This window comes from Kryptolebias marmoratus, linkage group LG15 (genome assembly GCF_001649575.2).
Source record: "Kryptolebias marmoratus isolate JLee-2015 linkage group LG15, ASM164957v2, whole genome shotgun sequence".
NCBI lineage: Eukaryota > Metazoa > Chordata > Actinopteri > Cyprinodontiformes > Rivulidae > Kryptolebias > Kryptolebias marmoratus.
The window spans coordinates 14,949,305-14,961,896 of NC_051444.1; the positions used below are offsets into that span (position 1 = coordinate 14,949,305).

The following is a 12,592-nucleotide window of genomic DNA, read 5'->3' on the forward strand; positions in this document are numbered from 1 at the left end:
CATCAGGAGAACCAAAAAGTATTCTTACAAAAACTTTGTGACTGAAATTTCCTTCAAAGTCATCTACATGCAAACTTGCAGGCGGAGCTCTGGTTTTAAAATCCCTGCATGACTTCTCTTACACATGCAATTGATATTCTCCCTGTATCCATCATTGTTCCCATGCTCAGTCTGGGCAGATGAAAAATTCACAATAAAAGGCACGCCTCTATTATCACTTTGCCATCTCTGCATGCTCTGTTTTATCCAATGCTATGTTTAGAATGGAAGATAGAGAAACTGCTTTAGGGCTTTTCTTTGTAGAAAAAGGCTGCTTTGAAATGGTCAGCTGATACTAATATAATTGTGGAATAGTCTCTTCCGTAGTTCTTTCTTCTGTTTGATGCTCATGTGCACCTTTTTTAGCGCTGATCAAAAAATTAATTACTCTGTAGACTTTGCACAGTCAAATTTGATGTGTGAAAATGAGAAAGGGTCAGGTAGTGCCAGGACAGGCTGGATGTAGTTACAAAACCTCACACAAACACCTACAAATGTGCCAGTATTCATTGGAGACATTGGACAGCCTAATGTGGGTTGAACTACATTGTGTTTTAACAAGGCATTGAAAAATAGCACACACATAGATATACCCTGTGTCTGACTATTTTGCAGTTAGAATGCCACACGTAGTGACACACACATACCCCTTGTGCAGAGTGACGGAGATCACAGTTTGGAGTAAAGATCTAAAGATGAAAAGGATAAAAAAAAGAGTTATTTTGACTTTAGTTATGTTTATTACAAATAAGGGGCATTTTAGAAATGTGGTTTGAAATGAACCTCATACTGATTTCATTTATTTGACATAAAAAGGAAGAGTTTTTTTTTTTAAATGGAGTCATTATCAGTGATCAGTACAGCTTAGCTGCAGTAGGCAGCGTTCAGAGCATTATTAGTGTGAAATATCAGGAAGAAGTTTTCTCAGGAGAAGTCAAGTTAACAGCTAGTCAGAGCAGGAACGGCTTCAAATGCAGATTTTATAAACCTTTACACCACCATCACTTTTCCATTAGCAGAAATTTGCTTTGGAACTAAAACGTCTGCTCGATATTCCATACTGATAATGCTGTGACTACTGTCTACTTCAGGTAAGATACTGACTACTGATATTAACTCCCTCAAATTTGAATTCCTCTTATAAGAGCTGATACTATTGTTGAAAATATAACACCAAGAAAGTAGTTAAAAGTAGCTCAAATCTGTCTCATCCCAATACTGTGATGTTTTCTTTACACTTTGTCCCTTTTACCCAGAGAATTCAAGTCAGGTTGCCATTCATCTTGAGCTTCTGCCTCTCTCATCTGGCTTCTGTTGTTCCTTTTAGTCTGTGCTCTTTTGTGCTTTGAGTTTCCCCCTTCTTCTCCATCACGTCTATTTGTCAAATCTCTTTTACTCTCCTTTTCTACTTCTGATTTTCAGGTATATGTTGTTGTTTTTTTTAATTCTCTTCATGACTTCATAGCTTTTTATGTGCAAGCATAACATTTTCAAAGGCTTGCTGGAAAATAAAGACATTCTCAAAAAATGCTTAAAATAAATTATATTTACTCAGAATCTCAACATATCTATTATTTGTTGTTATTATCTTTTGTATTATGTGTTTAAAGTGTCAGTTTTAAATGATGTTGTTTGTTCTGTTTCTTTGCTGTATGCTGTTATGACAAAGTAATTTCCCTCCCTTCTCCTCTCTGTCTGTCTAATCTACTTCTAATATAACTGTTTTCTTTTCTTTTCTTTTTTTTTTCTTTGTGTGTGTGTGTGTGTTTGTGTGTCTGGGCATGTGGCTTTAAAGGCAAGAAGAATTCCATCCTGCAGCACAAGGTACAGCATGATCTCAGCTCTGGTGTACTCAACTACCAGGAGAACGAGATCATCCAGCAAATTGTGCAACACGACAGGGACATGGCCCACTGTGCTCACCTCATGCAGAACGCCCCACCACAGACGCCTCCCTCACCTACCCCCGTCATCTGGGCCCCCCTCATCCAGGCACCTCTCCAGGCTGCTGCTGCGACCACCTCAGTTGCCATTGCGCTAACACACCATCCCCATCTTCCACCAACGCTCTTCAGACCTCCGGTTTCTGTTTTGGGTTCCCTAAAGGATCCATCCACCCGGCTTAGGAAATTCCAATCATTTGTTCCTTCGTCCACAGCACCTGGCTCTTCCGGGGACTCTCCCTCTAGCACGCCCTCAAAGCTGCACTCTGGTATAGACATGCCATTGCTGGCTGCTTTTCGAGCTCAGCACATGACATCAGTTTCTGGGACAACTGGCTCTTCTCAGCATGCCTCAGGTAATGCAGGACAGTCTGGACCTAATGGGAATGGGTCTGGATCTAGTGAAGGAGGAACATGTGTCTTCCCCTTTGGACCATACTCATCCTCTGGTTCTCCTTCCTCTAGCACAGCCCAGCTTCACCCACAACCACAACATCAGCAACCCTTTAGATCCAGCACCCCACCCCTTTCAAATCTCTTCCACCAAGGAAGTGGAAGTACAGGGTCAGGACTAAGTGGAGGGACAGTTGGAGCCTGTGGTGGTGCGACAGGATGGTCTTCAGGTGGAGCAGTTGGAGGTTCTGTTGAAGGAGCCATTGGAGGGGACACCGCTTGGGCTGGGGAGGACTTTACAACAGGGGTGACAGACATGACACCTCGAGGGCATTTTGGATTGAAAGGATCCACAGATGAATCAACACATGGAATCTCAGGGGAAACAGTGGGTGGACTATCTGAAGGATCAATGCCTGCTTGTGGCAGGTTCACAGGTGGGGCATGTGGTGGATCTGTGGCGGGTGTTACCTGTGGTTTATTACAAGATCAAGCCAAAAGATCAATAGGAGGGACTTCTAACGAATCAACTGAAAGAGCTTCTAGAGGATCGCTGGGTGGTGGAACAACAGGAGAATCACTTGTTTTGGCGACCATTGGGGGAACATTAGGAAGGATCAATGATGGATCATTGATATCTGTCTCTGATATGGCCTCTGGTGGAACATTTGGAGGAGTTTTGAGTGAAGCAATACTAGGAAATTCTGGAGGGTCACTGGGAAGGTCTTCTGGTGGGTCAGTACCTACAGGAGGAACTTCAAGTGAACCAAGAGAAGCTGTAAATGTAGGACAAACTAGCAGAGTAGTGGGGAGTACAATAGGAACCCAGGTAGCAGGATCTACACATTTACCTAGTGGAGCTTCAGGTGGAATTACAGCTGGACTTATTAATTCCTCGTTTTGTCAAAGTCCTTTATCTACCAGTTCATCCGGCCTTCTGGCTGGTCAAATTCTTCATAATCAGCCTCATCCCAAGCCTCCTCCAATGGTACCTTTGCAGCAGTTTGCTGGAGGAGGCAGGACTACCAGTGGCATAAACCTCTTCCAGTCCCCCCCACTAGGCTCCCCATCCTGTATTAAAGGAACACATAGTCAACAACCTTCAGGGGGTTCCCCTTCTTCCATCAGCCATTTTAGCCTGGCAGGCTTGCAGTCTGGCTGCTTGCCGCACCAGATGTCATTAGAGAAGTCTGCATTGGCTTCACTGGCCCAATATGGTTCAGCAAACGCCTCTCCCTGCCTTACCCCGGTGGCACGCAGTCCCACTGTTCAAAGTCCAGTAGCAAGCAGGACTTTTCACTACAGTGAACCTTCAAGTGTCACGGGCTCCCACAGTTCTCTGTTCATGTCTCAGTTGCCTCTCCTTTCACAGCTTCCCAACCAGCCACAAACAGGGAGAGAATCTCCCCTGGGGCCCTTTTCTGAGGACTTAAATGTTTTATCCAGCTCACACCCATCTCTACCCCTGGAGGTGGCCCAGGCCTTAGGCCACCAAACTCATTGCTCCTCTGTGGAATATTACCCCTCACCATTTTCCTCACCTACTCTTGTGCCCAAACCCTGTAGCTCAATACCCGGACACATGACTCCACCGATACCAGAATCTCCCGGACACTCTCATCAGACTCAGTCCCCTAAAGCTTCACCGGCGCTGCCTCCACAGAGGGGCTCTGGTGCCTACTTGTCAGATTTAGAACCTCAAACTGCTCGTTCTAAACTTCCTTCAAATTTGTGAGGATTGATCACACCCTCCTGTGCTGCCCTGAAATAAAACACACCAAGTATCTTTTTGACATTATTTTATGCCCTAATACTTCACTGTGGTCCGCCTCTCATTTTACCAAGATTTTTAAATTTACTGTGATTTGAAAAGCTGTTTTTTTGCCAGGAAACTCAAAGCTGTAGAATACTCCCTGTTTGTTATTTCTTTTATGCTTTGTTTGATTTATACATATATACTGTAAATAGATAGAGATCTATTTAAAATATATATTAATCACTGGACTAGGAGGGTGTGAAAGTGATCTTCTCAAGGACACTTTTTATTTCTGAGACTATGCCAAATTCATCTGGTGGTTTTTGGGAAGTTAATCAACAGACTCCATCATATAATTTGTGTTTGTTTTGTTTATTTTCGCAGGAACCTATGCACTAATACCTGCGTGTGTTGTATAAAGATTTGTTTTTCTGTGTGTTTCAAAATATTTATCTACATTTTTAGCTGAAACAAAATGCTTTGAGACACTGGTCAACTCATTTGGGATCACATATTGTTGATCCTTAAATGTATTTCTTAGATTGTACTTATTTATTCTCTGTATAAACTTTCAAAAAGTTGAAAGATGGAGATGAGATTTAAGGAAACCAAAAAAAAGAGCTTTGCTTTGGAGTAACAGTTCACTTCTTTGTGGCTCAATGATTCTCATTCATACCACTTTATTATATTAGCACTGTGTTTTGAAGCAGGAGGAACAAGTTTTAGGGAGCTGCCCTCCATCTCAGTATTTAGACAAGAGAGTATGTGATGGACTAGCTTTCTGCGGAGTCCTCAACCATATCCTAACGAGCTCACTTTGTCTTCCAAGCTCATGCCGCCTTTGTGTGTTTTAAGTTTGTGTTGTTTTACTTCCTGACTGTGTGCAGCTGTTAGAGTGTGAGTGTAACAAGTGTGAGCAAGGAAAGTTGGATGCAAGGAAAGAGTTTTCCCTAAACTAATCAAAAGTAAGTTTGCCTTTTTTACAGAAACCTAGAACTTCCAAAAACCACCGCCTGATGCATTTCGTAGCATTCAGATCATAAAACATACTTAGATATATATTAGTAATAAAATCCAAAGGGGGAAAATAATTGAATTTATAAAGTAAACTTGAGATTTTATTCTTTCATTCAGGCTTCCCCACGTAGCCCCAGAACAAGACTTTCTTTTAGCAAATGCAGTTTATTTATTTTACTACATATGAATTGAGAAGTGCTGAAATCTAAAACATGCCACATGGTTTTTCATCTGTGCATTACTTTTTCTGCTGTACCCGATGTATGATCCACATAGGCACGTCTCCTTACTGAAGGTTGACTTTGAGTTTGAGATGTTGAATGTATGTACATGTATCAATGCATAAAGTAAGTACTGTAGGTGTGGTAGATGCACTGAAGGCAAACTGCCCCTCATTGGGGTTAAGAGACTGTTTTGTAGCTGAAAAGGTCATTGATTCCATATCTTTGACAAACATTGTCATCAGCAGCCATTACTATTGCCAAAGTGTCCTTTACTAAGACACAGAAGCACTGGCTAAATTTTTCATGAGCCAATCTGAATATTTGCCCAATAAGCTGCCTGCAACAGCCCACTTTTTACTGTTCCGGTAAAGTGAAGCTTGACAACTTTACTGCTGCTCTTACCCTGAGAGAAAATGCACATTACTTTTAATGTGTCGCTTAAAAATAAGTAGCATTGTTGTTAAATTGTTGTCTTTTTCTGACATTTTAGTTCAAGCAAATATTCATCTATCTTTGAAGCAGTTCTGATTGATAAAGTGAGTTCCTTATAATTAACCTTTGTATTTACTGAGTCAGCTAAAGCATTATTGGATGCTATCGAGGAGGATATCACACATCAGTGGAAAAAGTCCAGAATGGGTCCACAATATTTTAACCAGATTTAGATGAGCGTTTTTTTATGTCATTCCCTCCATTTATCATTTTACATAATCTCTTTACAGATTAGCTCATCACCTGACAATCTTTCTGTTGTCCTTGTTATGTGGTCCACCTCAAGTTTAACTTTAACTTTCCTCACATGATCTTCAAGCAACCATTAATACGGTGCAGATGCAAAATGCCCAGTTAAGCAGCAAACCTTTCCCAAACTAGAAACACTCTGCCAAGTTTGACATCCTTTTTCTATAGATATATATTTGGTCAGATGTGATCAATGTTACTGTGTCCAGAAAAGTCACCACTAATTTTATTTAGCTGTCTATTTCCTAATATTTAAGGTAAAATGTGTGAACACTAATAGTTAAAAGTGCTCCCCACAATTGCAATATTTTAATTTTAAGCTTGATTATTTAAAATGCATACTGAATACATCCAGAATTGTGGGGGACAGCAGACACTTCATTAGCAGAGTTCAGGTCTTAGATGTTATGATCTTTAGTTATGTCTTGTTTTGCCTATCACTTAAAAGGGATGCTGGAATTTCTTGCATCTAAATTAGAATCCCTGATTCTTTTTTTCTGCATTTGAGGGAGGGATGAATGTACATATATATATATATATATATATATATATATATATGTTTTTGTTTTTCCATCTCAGCACATTTTATCTGTTCTTTGTTCATATTTCAACCAGATCTACAGATATTGTTTCAAAAAGGAACGACAAATTGCTTGTCAGTGTGTCATCAAAGTCAACAATTCTGATAGGCTGCAACTATTCCTTCCCCCCTTGCTGTATATGGTCAATATTATTCAGGTCATGTAGTTGTTTTTCCTCATAAATACAAAAGGATAGGGCCCTTTAAATCTGTATGTAAAATCCCAGTCTTTCAGAAAGCCTTGCAGCGACCAGGAAAACTGTATACACATTAGAGGAGGATATCACTAAACTCCCAAAGGAGAGGTGCAGAGATATGATCTTCTCCGTTTTTGTCTGTAGCTCATCACCAAGACAGACCCCGGTTCCACTTAGACAGCTGAGTCCCAGCCTCAGTCACAGCACTCAGCCTCAGCAGCCTAATTTGACAAGACATATTTGTAATCTCTTGACCCTCACAAGCTATCAGGGACTTAGACACAGAGGTGACCATGCAGGCCCCTCATTACAGTTGCGTGAAGTCCTTATAACAACGTGCACCAGTACATGAAATGAGTTAGCTTCACACAAACACAGTGACAGACAGGAACACAACCACAAGATCGTCCCCTGCCCGGAACTTTATTCCACAACATTTTGTGTCGTTGGAGTATTTTCAACTAAATGTGTCTCAAGCAAATCTTTTTGAGTTTCCTTTTTTTCTAGATGAACTCGGACAGGCCTGTTTTTTGCTTCTACTACACATGTAGAAACACATAATAGGATTTCTGTTGAAATGTTAATATATTTCTCACTGTGAGAATGATCAGTACCCTTGTAACATCTTTGGAATATCCTGTCATTGAATAAAAACATCTCTTCCATTTTTGTTTTAAATAGAATGTCTGTTTTGGAGACATGCAGTTGTATTTTCCACTTAGTTAACTTTCCAAACGTGCAGCTATGTATTGATTAGCAACGTGTTCCACTTGGTATGTTATAGGAGATGGAAACATAGCAAGAATTTGGCACAAACATCTACAGAAATTCACTGAAAACAGATGTTGGTTGTGCATTTTTTTTTCAATATATTTCATGGTTGTTTTACCCCAGACAGACAGACAGCGTCAGTGACAACTTGAACAGTTTCATTCACATCTTGTATGCATATAGCATTTTATATACATTTGCAATGAAGAGCTATTTGGGAGGTTTGAAATTTTCCACATCATCCTCTAAAGTGGCAACAGGGACAGAGCTCTGCAACAGAACTGAGAGCAAGTAAACAACCAGAACTCCGACATTTGTATTATTGATTGTCCGCTCGCATAGAAGACTTGAAAGCCTCCGTCTTTATGTAACATGCAACACAAAAACAAACATTGTACCTGAAAGGTATTTTTCTTATGAATATGAGCTCATTAAGAAACTGTGTTGGAGAAGAGCTTGAAGCGAGTCAGAGGTGCAGATGTGTAGAAACACTGATGCAGCTGGACATTCAGACACAGAGAAGGACGGGTACGCAGGCGGACGCTCCATGGGGTGCTCATTCTGATGGGCTTCTTTTGGCATGTTTCCCCCTTCCTTGTGATTGTGAGTGCTTCTAGGGGTGGTTTTCAGCAGGCCATTGATTGGAAGGATAGAAGGTAAATATTTGAGCATTGTTTCTCAGCAAGCAGTAGGTGTTTGGGATGTTTGATTGTGTTTTTCCACTCCTTCTGCCAGGGTTGAAGCTGGGCACTGTTAGAGGAGGACTGAACAGGTTAGGCAAAAGTCAGACCGTAAAGGGATTGTCCCGCATGCTGTGCTGTCTGGCCCCCTTTGCAGAAGATTCTTTCTTCCTGCGTAAGAAAACCACGTTTTAAATGTCAAATTAGGGAAGTAAGTTTTGATTGATGACCATACAGCCTTGAAATTATATACTGGAAATGAGAAGGGAGTTCATAATCCTCAGGGTCATGAAAGATTTTCAGCTCACAGAAGACCATGTAATCCTTGGTTCCGAGTAAAGGCCTGAAAATAGTCAAAATTGGAGTAACAAGATTTTCACCTGACAGCAGTGTTTATTCTTCAAGCAGATTTTCCATTTCCTTCCTCTCGCACTATTTGCCACAGCTGCATCTGTAGCATAATGTAGCATGGAGGCAGAGCTTTCCAGAGGAATCAGTTGGGAATTAGATAAGCTTTGAAACTTTGTGTCTTTTGAGGGCGGCAAATAAAGAAAAACAACGATGACTCACTTTCTCATGCAGAGAGCCGTTTTCATTATGTCTCCCTGTGACACCCATTTCAACGTGGCAGTGAAAGGTAGATGAAAGATCCCAACTGTCAGCGCTCTGTCCAAATGCTCCAGACTCAGGTTTTCAATAAAGTACTTAAAAAAAAAGATGGGAAAGTGTGCCTAAAATGCTTGTTCTGAGCCTGTATATTTTTATTTTAATTCAGTTCATGAGTATTACTTTGTCGTTCCAGTTTAGGTGCATCAAATCTAGGTTGGGGCTACTTACTTTTTAGAAAAACATAAATAACCAACTTGTCTGAAAATAATGAATCTTCTTTTTCTTTTCTTTCTGAGCACAGGCCTTGCTTGTGGCTCAAACTGGCCCGCTATGTTGCCAGGCAGGTTCAAACTTTGCTGGAGTCCTTCATTTCATGGCACCTCTGTAACCTTTCAAACTCCGTAAGGCAGCATCCTCCGATTCTGCTTGGTGCACTTTCAATTTTGCAGCCTAATCTTGGCCTCTCTCTCCCTTTTGTGCTGCTCTAGTTGCCCATAAATATAAGTTGGTGAATCAGTGATGCACACCGATGAGATCATTTGCTGTGATTGGGGATTAGATGTAGCAGCAGCTGAATCAAACCGGCAATTTCTTTGGAGCAAAATAAAATCAGTTCAGTTGTATTTATTTATTTATTTATTTTTTATCTGGAGCTGCTTATTATCCATTCATAACCACAAACCCATTCTCCGTAAATCAATCTGGACACTTATTTTTTCTTTTCTTTTTTCACACAGGCACAAGAAGCACATGTTGATTGGATATGATGTAAATATGTGCTACATCTGCCGATATAAAAAAATGTTTTGTAGCATGCAAAACAACAGACGTCTAGCTCCACTGTTTCAGTGAGATGTAAAAGGTGGGCTGTTGGGCAGAACTGTACCCTGAATATGATCCAGTTTATGACTATGATGCAGCAGTGCTGTGATCCCTCAGGGTAACAGCACTGGACAGCTTCCTGGCAGCAGCTTCCCGTTGTAGCTGTCAATATGAAGTCATCTATTCATGTTACTTTATAGTTTGTTTATGTAATGAAATGTCTTGGTCCATTAATCCAACGATGGGGGAGAAAACAGAAATTTTGATTTGCCAAATTCATGTTGCATGTCTCTCTTTTGGTTGTAGCTTTTTAGATAACCGTATTGAAGCCAAAGGTGGGGCTGCTCTTCAGTGGATTAGTGTGGCGGGAAACAGAAAGGGCACATTTCTACTCTATTCAAAAAGATGAGGGTTTACATAAAAAAAAAAAAAAAAATCCTGCCTCACTGAGCTGTCTTTCATTTGCTGAAGTACGTACTATAATTCCACTTAATCTGATGTTGAAAGCATAATGACAACAAGGTACTCACTTATATTTATGTTTCTCTATTTGTTTCAGACTCTCGTATCAGCACCATAACAGATAAGCAATGAACACCAAATTGCGTGTATGTACAGAGGTCGTAACATGTTTGTGGTTTTTAAGGACACATCTTATTTTTACTGGACGATCTCTTTGCTTTGTAACAGCGCGGGAGTGGGATGTTTTCAATATGACGACACAGACGAAGACTTTCTACCCAAATGATGTTTTTTTTCTTTTCTGAAGGCAGTGATTGATTCAACACTTCTTATGAGGACTCACACCCTTTTGAGGAGAACTATATTTTGATCGCTTTGCTATTGATCAATGGATACCTTTGTTTTTTTTTCTGCGTTTAACATGGAACCCATGGGAAAAAAGCAATAAGGGAACTGTGCAGTTATGGTGCGACTTGATATCTGCCTATGAGACATTGCGCTGACCCACACGGCAACCACAGATGCACAGTAGCAGTGGCTGGTCGTTTGTGTGGCGCCGAAAAGGGGTGAACTTTCAATAAGCACACATACTGGATGAAATAAAATGATATAGAATAAAATATAAGGAACTCTTGTGTGGAGTATTTTTTGTCTCTTGTTCAAGTACAAGATGTTTTCAGCTGTATGCCACAAACTCTTTTGTTTGCACGTTGCAAGAAATGCCAAATTTGTTAGGTTACACTTTTTTTTTTTTTTCTTCTTGGTCATGTTTTCTTTTCAGTAAACAAAGCCTTCTGCACACACACACACTCTCTCTCTCTCTCACACACACACACACATATCCTCTCAGAGGCACACAAAGAGCAGTCAAGAGACAGGTGAAGCTCCTCAGAATGCTGAAAATGTTGGCAGACTGTAAAAAGGAGGACAGTCTGTGTCTGCCCTTGTGCGCACTCAGCCATCTGCTTCATTAGAATTCCCCCTTGAGGTAACCTTCCCTTCTTCAAGAGGAACTCATTGTAAGTGAAGGGCTTTGTTTTAGATTGTCTATTGTAATTACACATTATGTTCTTCCTCTGATGCCTGCCTGCTGAGAGGAGAGGAGCTGGCTTTCAGCCGGCTGCTTGTCATCTTTTACGGCAACAAAAATTCACGCAGCAGAGCGTGATATAAACAATGCATAGATACAACCGCCACGTGAGTCTCCTATCCTCCACCTCTGTGTGTTTTTACACAGTGAGGCTATGGTGGCGTCCTAAAGTGGCTATAAGGTGGCGGCAATGGAGGGACGAGCGCCACTAAAGCCCTTTTCTGCAGCATCTGGGATAATCTGTTCTAGTTCTTCTTGGGTCACACTCAACAGTAATTAATCCCACCATTACCCTGCAGGCGTCAGGGTTAAAGCTCGGCATATGTCTGTGACTCAAGGTTTTTCATCTTCTCCTGGAGGACAGGGTGAAAGCGTGGCTTGACTTTTACATCCATTTTAAAAAGGCAATAAAATAATGGCTCATTAGGATTTCAAATCTGATTTTTTTTCTGAAGTATATTTTATTTTTATTTCATAAAATAATTTTGTCTTCCATCATTTCCTGATGCTCCTTGCATAAAGGCCTAGCACAATATTTTTTGGCAGTCGAGGACCCAAAGCACTCAGAAACACTCAGTAACTACAGCATATCCGTATTAGTGTTTTTTTTTTTTTTTTACTCCTCTAAAATCCCAGCATCAAAGCCTTTTGACATCTGCCAGTTTGTTCGCAAATATTGTCCAAATGCCAGCTTTGCAATGTTTTCGTCTTGCGTCAGAGTGAATGTGTTTGCTCATGCACACGAGTGACTCGGCATGATGATGTGTGTGTCTCATAGGATTAAGTTTGTGAAAGCATACGCACAACTGATGGCCGCAATTTGACGACTGGATGTCAAACCACCCCTCAACCTCCACCTCTCCCCACTGTTCTTGTTTTGCTAGAACCTGAAAAGTTCACTTTGCTTGCTGTTTTGCTGAAAATATATGATGGTCAGAAACAGGTCATGAACGCGCTTCTTTGCGGTACAGGAAGGTGCAGGACGACCAGCACAGGAGTATTGGAAACAAAAGGCTGTTAAGGTGATAATGTGGAGTCTGCAACCAGTCTAATGGTGTCCATCATCAGATGAAGATGTGTGAAATGGGATTAGCTCTGTGCTGAGTGGGTGTTTGTCAAGATGGATTTTCTTGCCCATCATTAACACCACCAATACGGACAAAGATTTATTCATCTTCTTAGCACAATTCGGAGGAACTTCAAAACTTTTATTTTGCTTTACCAGTATTTCTATTTCATTCTGCTCTTTGTGCTCTAATATATTTCAG

At 40.7% G+C, this 12,592-nt stretch overlaps 1 protein-coding gene across 1 annotated transcript in view; it reads left to right on the forward strand.

Annotated features, from left to right (window-relative positions):
* hcn4 (hyperpolarization activated cyclic nucleotide-gated potassium channel 4) overlaps positions 1 to 6,619 on the forward strand; it is a 67,707-nt gene extending 61,088 nt beyond the window's left edge. Inside the window, exon 8 of the mRNA XM_017423595.3 lies at positions 1,835 to 6,619. Within this exon, the coding sequence (XP_017279084.1) occupies positions 1,835 to 4,110 (2,276 nt within the window). The 3' untranslated portion in view covers positions 4,111 to 6,619. The remainder of the gene's footprint in view (positions 1 to 1,834) is intronic.
* Positions 6,620 to 12,592: the final 5,973 nt, after the last annotated feature.